This window comes from Lithobates pipiens, unplaced genomic scaffold (assembly GCF_037356315.1).
Source record: "Lithobates pipiens isolate NorthernLeopardFrog02 unplaced genomic scaffold, aLitPip1_a1.2 Scaffold_18, whole genome shotgun sequence".
Classification (NCBI taxonomy): domain Eukaryota; kingdom Metazoa; phylum Chordata; class Amphibia; order Anura; family Ranidae; genus Lithobates; species Lithobates pipiens.
The window spans coordinates 223629908-223649469 of NW_027507758.1; the positions used below are offsets into that span (position 1 = coordinate 223629908).

The 19562-nt window shown below is 36.6% G+C and overlaps 1 protein-coding gene across 1 annotated transcript; it reads left to right on the plus strand.

Moving 5' to 3' along the window:
- Window positions 1-123: 123 nt before the first annotated feature.
- TBXT (T-box transcription factor T) lies at window positions 124-18913 on the plus strand. Its single transcript, XM_077486630.1, has 8 exons — window positions 124-479; window positions 2982-3246; window positions 3982-4116; window positions 4906-4967; window positions 11066-11124; window positions 14812-14988; window positions 16613-16745; window positions 17776-18913. Exons 1-8 carry the CDS (start codon window positions 274-276, stop codon window positions 18041-18043), a joined length of 1305 nt encoding a protein of 434 aa, XP_077342756.1. The 5' UTR covers window positions 124-273; the 3' UTR covers window positions 18044-18913.
- The last annotated feature ends 649 nt before the right edge of the window (window positions 18914-19562 follow it).

The following is a 19562-nucleotide window of genomic DNA, read 5'->3' on the forward strand; positions in this document are numbered from 1 at the left end:
AAACATCAAAGGGTACCTCAGCAAATCAGAAAACTCCTGACCCTACTAGTGATGTCATTCAACTAAAGCCCTGCCTATTTATTGGAAAGCAAAGTAATAAAATCCTGTTTAGTTAAACCTCAAGCTGACACAAGTCATTATCTCTGGATTTACTATTGCCAAAGACATTAACTACTGATCACACATATTTGACGGAATCCTTATAACACTTCAATATCTCCATCGGATCTGTTGAAGTTATTTTATTTGTGTTGAAGGAGCACGACTGGAGGGATGAGCCTAAGTGCAACAGATAGCTGTGGAAAGAACTTGCAGTACCGAGTAGATCATCTTCTCAGTGCGGTGGAAAATGAACTTCAAGCTGGTAGTGAGAAGGGGGATCCCACAGAAAGAGATCTTAAAGTTACTCTGGAGGAACAGGAACTGTGGCAGAGATTCAAGGAGCTCACTAATGAGATGATTGTCACTAAAAATGGAAGGTAGGAGTAAGACTATATAGTAAGAAGTTCTTTTTTGACTCTGGAAGTTCTTCTAGTTTTCTTGTACACAGAATAAGCTATACATTTTTGGAAGCTTCCTATTTGCTAAAGTAGCATTTATTACAATTACTGATGTTAAGATAACTACATTTTTAGAAAAATATTCTTTTTTACCTTCCAAAGACTACCTTTAGGAAAATAACTTAGATAGACAGACACTACGCGAAATGCTTTGTTTAATGCTTAATGTCAAAATTATCTGATAATATTAATATCTGTTTCATGTTATTATAAACTCTATGCAGAAATGATACAATAAAAAATGCATAAACTACTGATTCCAATGTGATTGCGGAATTGAAGCTGATTTACTAAAGGAGCTAAGAATCTTTACTCATTAATTGTAGCTGTGTTAGCTTTAAATACCCAATCATGTGCCAATAAATTATACATGAATTTTGCTTTTTCACACAATTATATAAATAAAGTTAATCTTCACTCAAGTAACTGAATGAACATTCCCCAATTACTTTAGTAAATCAGCTTAATTTGTGCCAGCCTGATCTACAATGTATAACCAGCTTTAGACATGAAAGATTCATATAGATAAACTTCTCTGATAGGCATTTAGGGGTTTAGCAAATGAACCCCTTGATACACAAAATATATATATATATATATATATATATATATATATATATATATATATATATATATATATATATATATATAAATATGCATTTAGGATACATACACACCATGTTTTTCTAAAAAACCTGTAAACATGCATTTTATCAATACTTTTTTTTCTGCCTGTAAGTGTTGAGCTCAAAATATGCCTGTAATCGTCCCAATGTGCATGGACACATAGGATAACATTGAGTTGCATATACAGGCAGAACACAAAACTCCTGTAGAAGCATCGATTTTAAAACCAGTGTGCATGGAGCCTCACACTAGCCATGCTGGGACTGCATTGGGCCCTGGTACACTGGTGTTAAATTAATAATACAGTAGAGAATTTTCAATTAGCTTAGTGAATAAAGTGAAGCTCTGGTAACTTCAATTATCAAGTCATGTGCAAGACAAGATCCTTTAAGATCAATCACACTGTAGGGGAAATGTTTGATTTAAATTTCCCCTTCACGTGACTGCTTAGCTATATTCACCAATGTTTATGATATACATATAACATTCACTACCTCTGTAGTATAGCAAGTTCATTGCCTGCAAAGAAAGTTCAAAGACATGAGCACAAGTATGCACAGCACTACAGTGCACACGGGATAGATTTTCTGTACACAAAACAACTTTGTAGACAGAGATACCATGCATGTACTGTATATAATTGGAAACTCTATAAATGTATATTATAGTATAGATGTAAGAGGTCATTGCATGGATGAATCATGTGGCTCCAGTAGCAAAGTAATTAAAGCTGCTTCTCAGTAGATGAGCTCTTTGACCTTAAATTAAAAACAAAAGAAGGCACTGAGTTGAAAGGTAATAAACAAGGAGTATAGTTAATTTCCTTTCTAACACCTCCTTTTGAATCACTTTATTTGTCTTTTGATAAAAAGACACAAGGCCTAATTTACTAAAGTCTAGCTCACACACTGCCCATTAGGTTGAGCGGTGATTGGCCTCCTTTGATGGGTACATTGATTCTTATTTTATATATACCTGTATTATTGGGTACTTATGGGTAATAAATGCAGTGTTTAGCTGTCTGTCTCTGGGTACAACCTAGTATCGCTGATCAATTAACAAAACACAAATTAAGAATTTTTAATTTTAAGCAATTTCCAGCACACATTATCTTAATTCAACAGACAAGAATGCATTGAAAGCAGCTGTAAAATTTAAGATACAAATTGTAATAAGATTAATTGTAATAATAATTAACATTATTGTAACATAATTGTAAATTAATCCCCAAATAGTACATCAGTTTGCATATTTAATAATAAAGATATTAGTTACATAGCTGAAATTATTATTAGTAGAAAGTGTCTCTCTTACAAAAAATACACACTTTTAAATATATTTAAGTTATTTTTTTTTAAATTTAAATGATACCACCGATTAAATCTTATTAAACAAGGTGTTCTGGCAATAATATAGTAACTCATTATAATGATTAATTTCAAAGTCTAAAAAATGCTAAGAAGTGAATGACCAAATATTAAGATTAAACAGAAACATTCAAAACAAGACTGGATTCAGGTCTAAAAATCCATTATTCCTTGTAAGGTAAGGACACATTATATACCCTTCTTGGTTATCTTCTGAGTACTGGGATAGATGCTTGAGGTAAACAATTTTAGGTTTATAAAATGGGTTATAGCAGCACTTTTGCTGTACATCATTGCATGACCTTTCATGATCTTTCTTTGTACTTTGACAATATATAAAGGTTTTTTTTTTACTTACAGAACCTATTTTTTGAACTTTCACATTGTGTAGTAAGCAAAGCAAATATTTTCCTTTTTTTTTTTTCAGACGAATGTTTCCTGTGTTGAAAGTGAGTGTTTCAGGCTTGGACCCAAATGCTATGTATACTTTCCTGCTTGATTTTGTAGCGGCAGACAACCATCGATGGAAGTATGTAAATGGAGAATGGGTGCCAGGAGGAAAACCAGAGCCTCAGGCTCCCAGCTGTGTTTATATTCATCCTGACTCTCCCAACTTTGGAGCTCACTGGATGAAAGACCCTGTCTCTTTCAGCAAAGTCAAACTCACCAATAAAATGAACAGTGGAGGCCAGGTAATAAAAACACTTAATAAGGTTTTTGCAAGAGGGGAGAAAGGTGGATGGGACTGTAAAAGTTGTGTGGGAAAAAAAGGTGTGCAAATTCTGCCCGATATTAAAAAATGCAACAAATTAAAAACTCAAAAAATGTGTTGCCTACATTATGTTTATTTTAGGAACTTTAGAAAAAGCAGATTCATTCATTTTTTTAGCAATCATTACCAATGTTACAATGCAATGCAGGCATACCCCACTTTTAAATACACAATGGGGTTTATTTACTAAAGCTGGAAAGTGCAAAATCATGCTCACTTCGGCAGAGAAACCAATGAGCTTCTAACCCCAGCTTGTTCAATCAAACTTTTGTAATAAAAAATGGAAGCTCATTGGTTTCTATGCAGAAGTGAACCTGATCTTGCACTTTCCAGCTTAAGTAAATAAACCCCATTGTGTACTTAAAAGTGGGGTATGCCTGTACATTGGCAATTATTTACCACAGGAATGAAGAGGTACACTTAGTTTTCTGAATAAATATTTCTAGTTAAAATGACCAATCATATGCAGGGGAATAAAAAAACACACACACACACAAATTTACTTTGCCCATAATTGGATGATTGAAATGAACACAAGTTAACATTTTGTGTTCCGTAAGTAAATTAGCCCCTGACAGTGTTCCATCCCTTTATTTAATACATAAATGTATTTCTGCATAGTTCATGAAAATGTGAAACTTCTCAATCCTTTCAGATAATGTTGAACTCTTTACACAAGTATGAGCCCAGGATTCATATAGTGAGGGTTGGAGGACCCCAGCGGATGATTACCAGCCATTCCTTTCCCGAAACTCAGTTCATAGCTGTGACAGCTTATCAGAATGAAGAGGTAAGTGGCGTTCATGTAGTTCTGCAATCTTACACTATCTGATCCACTTTTGGCAATAGGATTATCAAACTGATAATATTTTCAGCAATCTTAGTTCATTTGTGTCTGCTTCAAGCATCCAAGTTCAGCTAAAGTTCTCAAATTCTTTTCAGCTTCCATGTACATGGTGAGGTGTTAACAATGAGCACAGGTTTTCAGGTTTCTAACATACATACAGGGCCCATTAACACTGGGTGCATTTGCACTGGACAGCCTTTTCTAGCGTAGTCCAAATGCAGGGGAATGCTTTCGGTGCTGCATCTTGTGTGAATGAGTCCTCAAGGATAAGTACATTTAAAAAAAAACAGCTCCCCTTATCCCCCTACACACACCCATCAAACAGAATATAACTTTATCCTATAGTTATCAGTAAAGAGTACTTTTCATTGTACACACTGCACAGGGCCTGAGAAGCAATTACAGCATCAATACAATAATTGTGCACATTTAAGCCATCATATGGGGATAAGAAATAATGTTAATCTCCAAACTTACTTTGGCACAAACCCCAGATGATGTGTGAAAAATTAGCTGAGATGTAGTATAGGCTGTACTGGCCTTAGATATACCTACACTGAAAAGCTGCACATTTTTTAACTTATGTGGTTTTATTAGGCCTATTGTTATGGAGGGTTGGGGATGCTGGTATTTTACAATATATGCACCAATGCTTTAATTTGTACAAAAAATATCATTTAGATGTGACATATCCGTGAGCTATAATTTGATTTTTTTTTCTTTCCTTTCTAGATTACAGCTCTTAAAATTAAGCACAACCCATTTGCAAAGGCATTTCTAGATGCTAAAGAAAGGTAAAAATTATTGCTCCTACATTTTATTTTCCTGGTTGAGCTAAAGTATGGGCACTAAAAAAATATTTAGCCCAAACTATCTTTTTAACTAATTTGCCTGGGAGGGAAGTAATAAAGGCTACTAGAAGTGAATGTATACTGGCTTTATCTAATGATAAGATGTGGTCTTTCTGTTTGGCGATAAAATACATTAGTAAAATACATTTGTTTTCTATGAGAACTTGCTAATCTCATTTTCCAGGTTCCAGTCTCCAAAGTCTAATATAGACCCACAAAGAAATGAAATAAAATATGGTATTTTTACTTTTTTTGAATGACTGTTAACATCAAGTATAACATGCACATATCTGTAGCAGCCTGCAGCCCCTGCAGCTATTCCTGAATACCTAGTCCTTCTGATTGGCAAGATCCAACACTTCCTGGAAATGTGAAAGCTGGCACCACTCCCTCCCACCTCCTACATGTTCCTTTTGGACCTTCACTGCGACAAGCTGTCCTACTGGCCAATTACTGGCCCCATGCAGTGGTGCAGGCTGGTGCAAGCAAGTGCAGGTACACTTGCAAATGCAAATGCACTTTTCACTTATTTTTTTTTTTTTTTTTAAACAAAGTCACTTTAATTTACAGATTTTACAAACAGCCCATTAAACCTACACTATTATGCAAAAAATGTAATTATTACGTTTTTCTAAAACATTCATGTGTATTATGCAACAAAAGCACAATGTTAGTATAACTGTTCATCGGGCTTCAGTCTTACAAGGCACATTTTATCCGCAAAGACATCTGACTTGGTTATCCTTTTTCATGACTTCCATCCCACCACCCTTCAAACATCCTTTATTGTTCATCTTAATGGCAAAGACAATGCTTACATTATGTGTGCAAAGTTCCAAGAATTGGACTGCACATTTACTCTATTTGGTTTATGTGAATAGTCGTCAAGAAGCAATTCTGACGACTCTATAGGTGACTCCTGACTCGCAAACACCACACTTTGGAATGTGTTATGGGAAGCAGATGCTGTGCATAATGTGGGGACTAGAGAGGCTTGTTTGGAATGGCTCTGTTATATTTAGTAATTTCTACACTTCTTTAAAACTATTGCCATACAGAAAGTCCATCTTTCCTGGAACCCTGTTGGGTTCTGTGATCTTCTTGGCTTAAGATCATGTTTCTATATTAAGTTGCGCTATGCTCCCATGTGAGTGAATACTAGCAATAAACCTTAATAATGCAAAATTATATATATAAAGTGACTCCGTACATAAATAAAAATTGATTGATTAATTGATTAGATCATGTTTTAAATAGTCCCCAAGAGTCCACCCAAGAGTCGTGGTTAAAGAGATAAAGACCTCCACCTCTGCACACACTGCTGCTTACCAACTCCAAATGATCTCCTATTACAGGAGATCACACTCGCTTGTGGCTTAAATCCTCAGCATGGGCCTTTTGAGAGATGGAGCAGTGATCCCAACGTCTTCACAGAATATAATCTTTCAGGGGCACGTGTTGCCCATTGATCCCCAAAAAGACATAAAAGCTTCCATAGTGTAAAATCCTAGGTTACTTTATTTAAATGCTTCCTTTCTTGTGTGAATAAGACACACAGTGGCATTCAGCAGGCCCCAGGATGATGTCAAGTGTGACAAAATGCTTATGGAGGAGCAATGTACTGACATCACTGCATTCACGCAGGTCCCGGAGTGACGGGCTGCTATAGCGATCATTTGCTATTGTTTATACTGCAATCTCATATTGTTTTAACTGTAAGTGCAATTGTTTTTTTATTTAAATAAAGTAACCTAGTATTTTACACTATTAACCTCCCTGGCGGTACGATTATTTCGGATTTTAGGTGCTAAAAGCGGTACCATTATTTTGCATGAAAATTTGGCGTTTTATATTGTAGTCCTGCAATTCTTAGGAATAACTCTCTTAAATCTGTCCAAACCAGAGTCTAGCAGACATCCCGGGTATGATAAAGTTTGAAAAATTAAATCATAAATTATAATATAATAAATAATTATAAATAATTGTACCAAATAATAATATAACAATAATAAAAATTATTCAATAATGTAATCAAATCAAAAACACTGAAATTTGCTCAGTTGCAGAATTGTCACTGTCATTACTTTTCAGTATTTGATGACAGATCTCCCCACAAATCGCTATCGCTCAATTCTGCGAGTGATTCTAATTTATTATCGCTGTTTTCTAGCTGGTCTAAAATCATTTTTGATGTACAGTGACAGTTTTGGTTGCTATGGGCAATCTCCAGTTTCCAGGCATAAAGAACAGTTTTTATTATATAAAACTGCATGCAGGACACTGGGCAGACCACTAGGGACAACGGGGATGTGAAATATTTACATACAGCAATGTAATCTGTAAGATTACATTATACTGTATGTTTACTGTTTGTTTCACTTTTTGAATTTGGCGCCGATCTCCGTGCCCGTGCGTCGCAACGCTCGCAGGGCATGGAGATCGGCGATGTAATGCATCGAGCGAGACACGGCTCGCTGGTACAGCGGGGAGACAACGCTGGATCCGAGGGAGAAGGTAAGTAAACCTCCTCCTGGATCCAGCGATGCAGTCCCGAGTCTGACTCGGGGATACCGCTCTTGGTATAAAAAATCCACCCCGAGTCAGACTCGGGAATACCGTCAGGGGGGTTAATGATTTTGAAAAAAACATTTTTTTTTTACTTTTTTTCTGTCAGTAAATTTTGTAACAAAGTAATTTTTTGCCTTCACTGATGTGCGCTGATGAGGCGGCACTGATGGGCACTGATAGGCTGAACTGGTGGGCACTGATGAGATGGCACTTATGGACACTGAAGAGGCAGCACTTATGGGCACTGATTAGGTGGCACTGATGAGGGGGCACTAATATGCTGCACTTATGGGCACTGATAGGTGGCACTGATATGTCACACTGATGGGCACTGATAGGTGGAACTGATGGACACTGTTAGGTGGCACTGATGGGCTATGGTGGGCACTGATAGGCAGCACAGATAGGCAGTACTGATGGACATTGTTTGGTGACACTGATGGGCATTACTGATGAGCATTGATTGACAGCGCTGATAAGCAGCACTGATTGCCAGCCATGACTGGCATCACTAATGGGAACTTGTGGGCAGTGGTTGGTACTGATTGCTTCCACTGGTGGGCACTGATAGATGGCATTGGTGGGCACTAATTTGTGACACTTTTTTGCAATATTGTAATCAGGGCACTGATGATTCCTAGATGTCCCCCTGCATGGAGATGCCGCTGATCGACTCTCCTCGCCACACTCTCTGTCAGTGTGATGCGAGGAGCTCAGATTACCGGCACTTCCTTGTTTACATGTGACCGGCTGTTATTGAACACAGTCGATTACATGGTTAAAGAGCCGCGGACACGGCTCTTTCCAGAGATTGGGGTTGCGCCGTGTCTTAGCAACGCGGGTGCGCGAGAGTGGGAATTCTGGGATGCCGTCATATGATGGCATCCCAGGAACGAGAGCCGCACCACCCCGCCATCAGCAGTTAAACAAAAAATATATTTGCTAGTTTTCTCTTACAACGTTAGTCAATAAAATTGAACAGAATCATTGACTGTATAAAGAATATAAAGAAATTGAAATATGATTTGGTGCATAAATCCATAAATATTGTCCATGAATAATCCTTTAAAGTGCTTAACCACTTCATCCCCGGAAGGATTTGCCCCCTTCATAACCATGCCATTTTTTGTGATATGGCACTGCGTCGTTTTAACTGACAATTGTCGTGCACACCTGCACCCAATCAAAAGTGTCCTTCTTTCACCACAAATAAAGATTTTTTTGGTGGTATTTGATCATCTCTGTGGTTTTTATTTTTTGCGATATAAACAAAGAGCGCCAAAATTGAAAAAAATTTTTTTTTTTTTGAATTGGTGTAAACTATAATAATTATGCATAACATTTAAACAATGATCTCCACTGTCACTAGAGGACTTGGCCACAAATGTTATTGTGTATGTAACAAACTCCACTGATCCCCTGACCTTGCCTGGTCCTGTTACAATGAACTTTATATTAACATACGTCCTCAGTGGTAGTAATGAGCAAACTAGGCAAATTGCAGCAAACCCAGGAAAAGCATGTGCTAAACCCTAACATACCATTGATCTTGACTAAGTCTAGCAGATCTTGTCACTTTTTCAAGACCAGTTTGCAAGCCTTTATTAAAAAGGGCCTCAGTAGTTGATCAGTAGGGAAGGAGTCTATTAATGCAGCTTTTAAAGCAACAGTGAAAATCTCCACATGAAGTTGTGGATGCAGTACATTACTCCTTTAAAAGTGACATTTAGTGATTACAAACAACGACCAGAGAATCTGTCTTTTAGTGTCTGGAGTAGTACCATTACTTAAAGAAAGAACCCCACCAGCTTCTGTTTGTCAACAAACCAGGGGATTTGTCTTTTAGAAGTGGTATTATTACCATCTCTAAATTATAGACCCACATTAGCTTCTGTTTGTAAGCAAAGGGACCAGGCATCCTGGGTAATGTCTTTGACAAATATGATAATGATAATATTTGATCAATGATGTCACTCAGGTTCCTCAACATAGTTTTCACATTCCAGCAGCACCAGGTAGTTGTCATTTGTAACAGGAGAAGTGGTGGGTCTACATCGTCATGCATGGTTCATCATGATTGAAGTGGATCTACATTGCTGTTTGATGTGCTTGATGTTGAATTTGCATTGAGGGCATTGTTCCTTGTTAAAAAAAAGGAGGACTTGTTCCATGTTGTGTTTTTTTTTTACTATCAAGTAAATCAAGGAGTACTATGTAATCCATTCCCATTCATGTGGGGTGAGGGGTGAGATGGATAACTGGGGGCCCACTCTTGGAAGGAGTTTCAGAGTCTTACAAGTCCTCCCCCACACCCCTTTTGGAGGACGGGATGTGGAGGTGAGGCCTTTCTCCCTTTCAATGGGGACAAAGTGCCTTGCAATGGTGGGGAGGATTAGTCCCTCCCCAATGCAAGGTACCATTCTAATGTGGATGGCATGTGGCCTGGTTGGTTCAGTGAAGGAGATACATGTTTACTGTCCTTCTCTTTTGGCCACCCAAGCTGCATACCTATTAAAGAGTATGAATTTTTTGGGGATGCCACATTTCTTGTTTATTTTTAAGTTTGTCTAAATCCAAAGCTCATGCACACTTAGTGGTATCTTGCAATATTGTTGGGTGTTAATGTAATCAAAAAACAAAATATATGTTACAGTATTTACATTTTTTTTATTATTACACCCTCTGACATTACAAGATACCACTAAAAAGATGTTGTTTTCATATACGTTTTACAACAGCTGCCCCTATATTTCTATCATCACAGGTTCCCGTTAATGTGCTAGGAACACCTGAATGTTCACAAAGATGATAGATGTGTTTACACCCTATTCCCTCTTTTCTCCTACAGTTGTTTTCAGAAAAAAAGTATATCTATAGCCAAAATGGTTTGCTTTTCTCTACTTCAGATAGGTGAGGGTCTGTCCGATTTTTTGTTGCCATTTTGCGCTCCATTGGCTAATTTTCCTGTGGACACAACAGGAAATATGAGACCTCTTCAATTAATGAAAACCCCTTGTTAGCCAATTATCACTGAAACAGTTGCCTGGATTAGAATATTTCCCCTCTATTGCTGTTCTGGTGACAGCTCAACTTTTTTTTATCAGTGATCATCAGTATACAAAGAGAGTAAATCGTGAATCCTTTAAAGGACAAATACAATATATATATATATATATATATATATATATATATATATATATATATATATATATATATACCCACTTAATGATAATAATAATAATATATTATCTGTACCCCTCTTTACATATGCTATGACCCATTCTGCATATATATTTTGAGGTGCACTGTTACAGAACACATGGGCTCTCACAAACTCAGTGAAATTATCAATCTTCCATTAAAACCAGGTTACTGAAATGAAATTAAGTGTGGACAGGAACTTCCATTACACAACTGATAAAAACTGATAATTATTGCATTCTCACTGAGAAAATGTTCTTTGTTTTTGACAGGCATGATAACAAAGATATTTTGGAAGAAGGAATTGATAATCAGCAAGCTTTTTCACAATGTAAGTTTGTAAGTTTAATTTTTTTTCTCTCTCTTTTGTGATAATAGAAACAACATAAGAGATGCTTGTAGCAGAATATGAAAGTTTGGTTGAAAATATAAATTTTTAGTGCATGATTATTAGCAATAACCTACTCATGCCGGTTACAACGACGAACTGCAGTCAGGTTGAGACCCCGATGAGGACAACAAGCATGCAGATGAACTTCCCTGAGATGGTTTCTGACAGTCTGTGCAGAAATCTTTGGTTATGCAAACCGATTGTTTCAGCAGCTGTCCGGGTGGTGTGGTTACACGTGGTCTGCGGTTGTTACATAGTTACATAATTACATAATAGGTGAGGTTGAAAAAAGACACAAGTTATCAAGTCCAACCCATGTGTGTGATTATAGTATTACATTGTATATCCCTATACAACCCCCCCCCCCCCCGTTGAGGCCACTGCCTGAGGAAGGGAATTCCACATCCTTGCCGCTCTTACAGTAAAGAACCTTCTGCATAGTTTGAGGTTAAACCTCTTTTCTTCTAATTTTAATGAGTGGCCATGAATCTTGTTAAACTCCCTTCTGCGAAAAAGTTTTATCTTTATTGTGGGGTCAACTGTATGGTATCTGTATATTGAAATCATATATCCCCTCTCAAGCGTCTCTTCTCCAAAGAGAATAAGTTCAGTGTTCTCAACCTTTCCTCATAACTGATATCCTCCAGATCCTTTATTAGCTATGTTGCCCTTCTTTGTATTCGCTCCATTTCCAGTACATCCTTCCTGAGGACTGGTGCCCAGGAGTGGACAACATAATCTAGGTGCGGCCAGACCAGAGTCTTGTAGAGAGGGAGAATTATTGTTTTATCTCTGAAGTTGATCCCCTTTTTAATGCATGCCAATATTCTGTTTGCTTTGTTAGTGGCAGCTTGGCATTGCATGCCATTGCTGAGCCTATTATCTACTAGGACCCTTAGGTCCTTTTCCATCCTAGATTCCCCCAGGGGTTCTCCCCACAGTGTATAGATTGCATTCATATTTGCCACCCAAATGCATTCTTTTACATTTTTCTACATTCAAACTCTTTTGCCATGTAGTTGCCCATCCCATTAATGTGTTCAGATCTTTTTGCAAGGTTTCCACATTCTGCTGATAAGTTATTGCCCTGCTTAGCTTAGTATTGTCCGCAAATACAGAGATTGAACTGTTTACCCCATCCTCCAGGCCAGTTGGATATACTGCCAAATTCTCTGAAACATCTTTGGAGATGGCTTATGGTAGAGAAATTAACATTCAATTCAAAGGCAACAGCTCTGGTGGACATTCCTCTAGTCAGCAAGCATGCCAATTGCACGCTCCCTCAAAACTTGCGACATCTGTGGTATTGTGCTGTGTGAAAAAAATGCACATTTTAGAGTGACCTTTTATTGTGGTCACCCTAAGGCACACCTATGCAATAATCATACTGTCTAATCAGCATTTTGATATGCCACATCTGTAAGGTGGATTGATTATCTCAGCAAAGGAGAAGTGCTCACTAACACAGATTTATATATTTGAGAGAAATAGGTCTTTTGTGTGCATAGAAAAACTTTCAGCTCATGATAAATAGGGGCAAACACAAAAGTGCTGTGTTTATAATTTTGCTCAGTATATATATATATATATATATATATATATATATATATATATATATAATCTCACGAAAGTAAGTACACCCCTCACATTTTTGTAAATATTTTATTATATCTTTTCATGTGACAACACTGAAAAAATTATACTTTGCTACAATGTAAAGTAGTGAGTGTACAGCTTGTATAACAGTGTAACTTTGCTGTAACCTCAAAATAACTCAACACACAACCATTAATGTCTAAACCGCTAGCAACAAAAGTGAGTACACCCCTTGAAAATGTCCAAATTGGGCCCAAAGTGTCAATATATTGTGTGGCCCCCATTTTTTTCCAGCACTGCCTTAACCCTCTTGGGCATGGAGTTCACCAGAGCTTTACAGGTTGCCACTGGAGTCCTCTTCCATTGCTCCGTGACAACATCACGGAGCTGGTGGATGTTAGAGACCTTGTGCTCCTCCACCTTCCATTTGAGGATGCCCCACAGATGTTCTATAGGGATTAGGCCTGGGGACATGCTTGGCCAGTCCATCAACTTTACCCTCAGCTTCTTTAACAAGGCAGTGGTCGTCTTGGAGGTGTGATTGGGGCAGTTATCATGTTGGAATACTGCCCTGTGGCCCAGTCTCCAAAGGGGGGGAATCATGCTCTGCTTCAATATGTCACAGTACATGTTGGCATTCATGGTTCCTTCAATGAACTTAGCTCCCCAGTGCTGGCAGCACTCATTCAGCCTGGCACCATGACACTCCCACCACCATGCTTGACTGTAGGCAAGACATTTGTCTTTGTTCTCCTCACCTGGTTGCCGCCACACATGCTTGACACTATCTGTGCCATATTTAGAGGAGATCGCTTTAAAAATAAAATTTCATTGGGATTTGCATAAACAATTGCCTTTATTTCACTAAGAAAAGGTAGGGGTCAAGGCTGTCTGCCAAGTGTTAAGACATGCATGTTCGAACACAAAGTCCATATTTATATATGGAAGCATATTTTGGCAGTTAAATCTCATGTTTATCGAAATTACTAATATAAAACCGTAGGATTTGAAAATTGATGACATGCAGTAGAATGTCATGTTAACACTTATTGTCACTCACTGGGGTTGATCTACTAAAGACAAATGCACTGTGCACTGCAAGTGCACCCGCAAGTGCAGTTGTCTAGATCTGAGGGGAAGCTCTGCTGATTTCTAGCATCTCACCATGTGCAAGCAAAAATGCTGTTTTTTATTTTCCTTACATGTGATTAGGTATTCTTTGCAAAGTGAAGCTTTACCTAATTAACTAAGCTTTGGCGCAACTGCATTTGTAATGCACAGTGTATTTGCCTTTAGTAAATCAACCCCCATATCTATATATCTATTTATTTTGAGTAAACAAAATGTTTTAATTAAATTCAATATGCAAGCAACATCACAATTCTGTGAAGCAGAGTGAGACCAATATACTCTAAGCATATTTGTTTAAATAAACCTACACAATCAATGCTAGGTAATCTGGAGTGTAAAATCGCCAGTTTTGGTGCCTTTCATTACACAGTAATTTGGCTTTTGACACTCAATTGTGTCTAGACACTATAAATAATTACACAGCACAAAATATATTCTGCATAATTTAAAGTTATGATCATGGGTTCATGTTTGAAAAGCCTTTGTGGGTATGATCTGGAATTTTATTAACTACATTCAGGTGGACATATTTGCTTGCTATATATTTCTGCTTCCTGCCTGTGCTTTGCTAATACTTCAATAGTGCATCAAGACTACAGATACATGTTATTAAAAACAACATACCCTCTGCAGTCTACCTATGTGTTCTTTGGTAGCCAGGGTCTATCTGATCTAGGCTGCCTAGGCTTTACGTTATCAAGGATGCATGTTTATCATGGCAAGAAAAAGCTTTTATTAGAAAATTGATGTTGCAATTCAGGCTTATATTCTATAGTTCAATGCTAGGTGTGATTTTTAGAGACAGAACTGTTTTAAAGAAGCTGATGATATTTTAACGTGTACATTGTATTCCAATTCCATTTTAATGTAAAACAACCAACTTCTGTTTTCTTACTTCAGTTGGCAGTTGGCTGATTCCTGGCACTGGACCACTGTGCACACCATCTAATCCTCACTCCCAGTTCGTAGCCCCACTACCTATTTCTTCTTCCCATGGCTGTGATAGATATTCTTCTTTGCGAAATCATCGGGCAACTCCATACCCGAGCCCATATTCTCACAGAAACAATTCTCCAAGTAAGTTTCAACACTAAGCATCTGAATTATGTAAAGTCTATAGGCTTAAAAGAATTAAGTATATGGGCAGAGAAGCGTAAATTAATAATACCAGCCAGGTTGTGCTTTATTGCATAAATTAATAATATGCAGACATCCATTTCTTGAACTGCAAAATAACCTCCCCTCTAATTGCCTAGGCAATCTAGACAGAAGTTAGAGTGGGTACCTTTCAAAACCAGGTACCTGCTCCCCCCCCCCCCAAAAAAAAGTGTCCAAAACTTGAAGAGGAGTAGGTAAAAAAGTGGAGTTCCACTTTAATACATTCAAAAATGAGAAAGGGAAGGTACATTGCTCCTAAAGCACATGCCCAGGCTTTTACCAATTAACTCGGGTCTCCTTTGAAGTCTTTTTGCTATCATTTATATTTTAATGTAAAACAATAATATTGACAATCATAGGTCCATATTAGCAGGATTAATTAACATTTCCATAACATAATAATGGATTCAGTAATAATTACCTATATTTTTACAAAAACAGAAAAATGCAACAAACTGCAGTAAAAAATATTGAGTCTCCTTTCCAGTTGTATTGCCATCATTTAAAGTATTACAAGCATATTTAAATATTTCATTTCAACAGTGGGTCTAACTTTTTTTATATTGTGTGCATTCATTCTCAGACTTGATAGCAACTTTCCCTTTCACAATTTTTTAAAATAATGTTAGGCATTATAATTTGCTGAATCTGAGACTAAGACTGGCCATACATCGTTGAATTTCAAAAGAATTTTCTTTTGAAAACCAGAAATTGTGTGTGCGTTTTTTGATCCGATGATGCCACCATTGATTTTGAAATGTGAGCAACCAAGCCTTCAACTTCACATGCTACAGAAAATAATTTTTATGGCTGGGAATCTTTTTTTCTTCCCGTGAATTTTCATGTCTTGCACATGCACATTTCTTTTTCTGATTACAATTCTCGCACAATTCTCCCATCATTGATTAGAAAATTATTTGTTTTTTAAAAAACATACCCGATTACTCAAATTCGATGGCTGCATGAAAATTGGCTGTTGCTGCAGTCCACTAATGGTGTGAAATTAGAACAAAAATTCTTAGATAAGATTTTTCAAAAAAGAAAATTCTTTTGAAATTCGACCCATGTATGGCCTGCCTAAGACATTTTTCAAATAATATTATTTATTATATGTACATGTACTTCACACTGTCAGCAAAGGGCAATAACACTTATTGTACTAGTGGAGTGTAGCAGGATAAGGGGATAGAGACAGGAGATAAAGAGATGGAGGTCTACAAGAGAAATAAACAGAAGTGACAATAAAGAGTACACGAAACAGCCTCACTCAGACTTCATTATGTTATGACACAAACAGCATATTTCAAACTAGCTGCCTAGAGGTTCCCTGAGTCTTTTAGACTTCCTGCCACTCCCATTAGAAAAAGCTGTCAAGCAAGTCATATCAACAATTATTGCAATAATAATTCAGAATATGGGCTAACTGAAAGTGCACTATGGGTCCACTTAAAAAAACAAAATATGAGCAAGCTGATCTCCAGAGTAACATTAAATATAAATATATAACTATTGCTTATATGATTTATTTACTTTTTTTTTGTAGCAAGCATAGCAGATAATTCAACCACTTGTCTGTCTATGCTCCAGTCACATGACAACTGGTCTAGTCTCCAGATGTCAGCCCATACAGGAATGCTGCCAATGTCTCACAACAGTGGATCTTCAAGCAACTCCAAGTAAGTGATGTTTCTTTTTCTGTCTGAAGCTGATGAGAGATGGCTTCGCACTGCACCGCTGCTTTTGAATTTTTGCATGTGTACCAAAACCATTGGACATAATAGAAGTCTATGGGAAAGCGCAGCTAACCTACACAGAAATTGCGGGTTCACTGTGCTACAGTCAGTGTGCACTGGATCAGTGTGAAGCTGCCCTTACTAGGGAAGTTGAAATGTTTTACTGAAAAAATGATGCGACTATATCACTTTAATTGTCCAATCATGTGATAAGCATCTGTATACAAAGTGTCCCGAAATTTGCTTTTCACATGATTGGATAATCAAAGTGAATGTTCACACGCTTCTTTCAGTGAATTTCCTCAGTTTCTTTAGTAAATCAGCCTCTTAGTGTTTGTCTGGCTAACTATCCTTCTATTTATCTAATCAGAACTACTGTCTATATTTCTTAAAACTATTCTGTAGCTAGCACTAGTACTTCATTTACAGATAATAATCATCATTATCATAATTTACTAAATAGACACAGGCAATAAATACAAACAAGACATATTTTATAATCTAGGCTATTATGTTTATTATTATTTCTGTGATATGATGTATATATCTATATATAGATAGAGATATATACATATCTATATATCTATATCTATACAGACATACCCCACTTTTAAGTATGCAATGGGGTTTATTTACTAAAGCTGGAAAGTGCAAAATCAGGCTCACTTCTGCATAGAAACCAATGAGCTTCTAACCTCAGCTTGTTCAATTAAGCTTTGTTAATAAAACCTGGAAGCCCATTGATTTATATGCAGAAGTGAGCCTGATTTTGCACTTTCCAGCTTTGGTAAATAAACCCCATTGTGTACTTAAAAGTGGGGTATGCCTGTATATAGATATAGATATATAAATATGTATATATCTATAAATAGATATAGATATATACATATATTAGCTATATATTAAAACACATGTACATAACCATATACTTACTCATGATATACTTACTCATGCTTTATATTTTGTTTTACAGTCAGTATCCTAATTTGTGGTCAGTGAGCAACAGCACCATTACACCAGCGTCTCAGTCTGGAGGAATGTCTAATGGCTTAGGATCTCAGTACTTGAGAGCTTCTCCAGCACACTACCCATCTCTTTCACATGGAGTACCTTCACCATCCTCAGGATCTCCCTTATATGATCATGGAGCAACTACAGAAATCACAGACAACCAATATGAAGTCACAAATCATTCAAGGTTATCCTCTCCATGGACAGCAGTTACACCAAATTCAATGTAGGCTAAAGGCTTGTATGAAACTTTCAAATAAACTAAATACTCTGGTATGGACCCAAATGAATGAAGAACTGAGGAATCCTGGTGCAGATGCCTGTTCCATAACAGTTTTGTGAGAATGCTGAAAATAGCATAGACCTGAACAAAAGTATTGTCACTTGACATTTTAAATGGCAATAAGGACAGAAGTGTCTAACCATGGACCCGTATGCTTACTGTATATATACTGTAAATGTAAAACAATGATACTGACAATCATAGGTCCATATTAGCACGATTAATTAAAATTTACATAACATAATATTGGATTCAGTAATAATTACGTCTATTTTTATAAAAACAGAAAATGCAACACATTGCAGTAAAAACTATTTATTTTGTTACGTTGGTAAACAAAGCTTAAATTGACATACAAAACATGCCCAATATTTATTTAAAGTGTCAGAAGCAGAATGGACTGTAACTGATGTAGAAGAATTCTGAAAAAAGAAACCTGTGATATTAAAGGAATGGGCGAGTTGCAATTGCTGATCTCTTCTTCCAAAAATACTGCTTGCCTGGGAGATTTCCTGATACAATGGCTTTAGTACTTTCTCAACCATTGACCCATAGCTATGACTTCAAGCGTATGTCTGGGCAAAAAAAATCCAAGCAGTGATGTCAGCCCTGCTAGATTCTCCCCCTGCACTCCCTTGCTAGATTGCAGGAACCTCTTCTCATCTCCATAAAATACAGTAAAGATGTTCTGTAGTTTTACTGGGGAGAACCAGACATGCACTTTTAGTCAGACTTTACTTTCTGCATAATTTGTCCGGTCAGTGACACAGAAAGTATTAAAAACTGAGATTTTCAGACTTTTTAACATGTACTTTTTTTTTTCTCAGTACAAATTTCCTTCAATGCTGGCATAATAAATGCATTGCATTTTTTTATTTTATGTCTTTTAAATTTCTCATTGCTTTCCATGTTATTTAAAAGAAAACAAAAAAAAAATGGTACTTACATGGCACTAAGAATGATTTCAATGTTTGTCAATTTGTCAACTAACTAAAATTAAATCTGTGTGGGGTTTACTTAAATAAAGCAAACCAGTGTTCCCATCAGACTGAGATAAAAAAGACTGCAACTAAATGGTCGAAACAATCAAAGTTGACTTTAAATCATCTCACTTTTCCTTAAGAAATCACCTCCATAATATAAAAAAATTAATTAATTGTGATTAAAGCAGTATTAAACCCAGAAGCAAACATGATATCATATTTATAAACATATAACATAATAATAATTGTATTAAATATATAATAATGCTATATTCATATAATATATATTATATTATATATATTATAACATTATAATACAGCTTACCAATTCCTAGATGTAATGGCTGCATTGGTTTCCATTTTTTTAGGCTTTCCTTCTATATTCATCTGGTGAACCAGCCAGCAAGTCTGTTGTTTATCAAAAGCACAAGCTCTCCATACATTTTACTGGAGAGCTCTCCAGTAAAATGTATCAGTTTACAA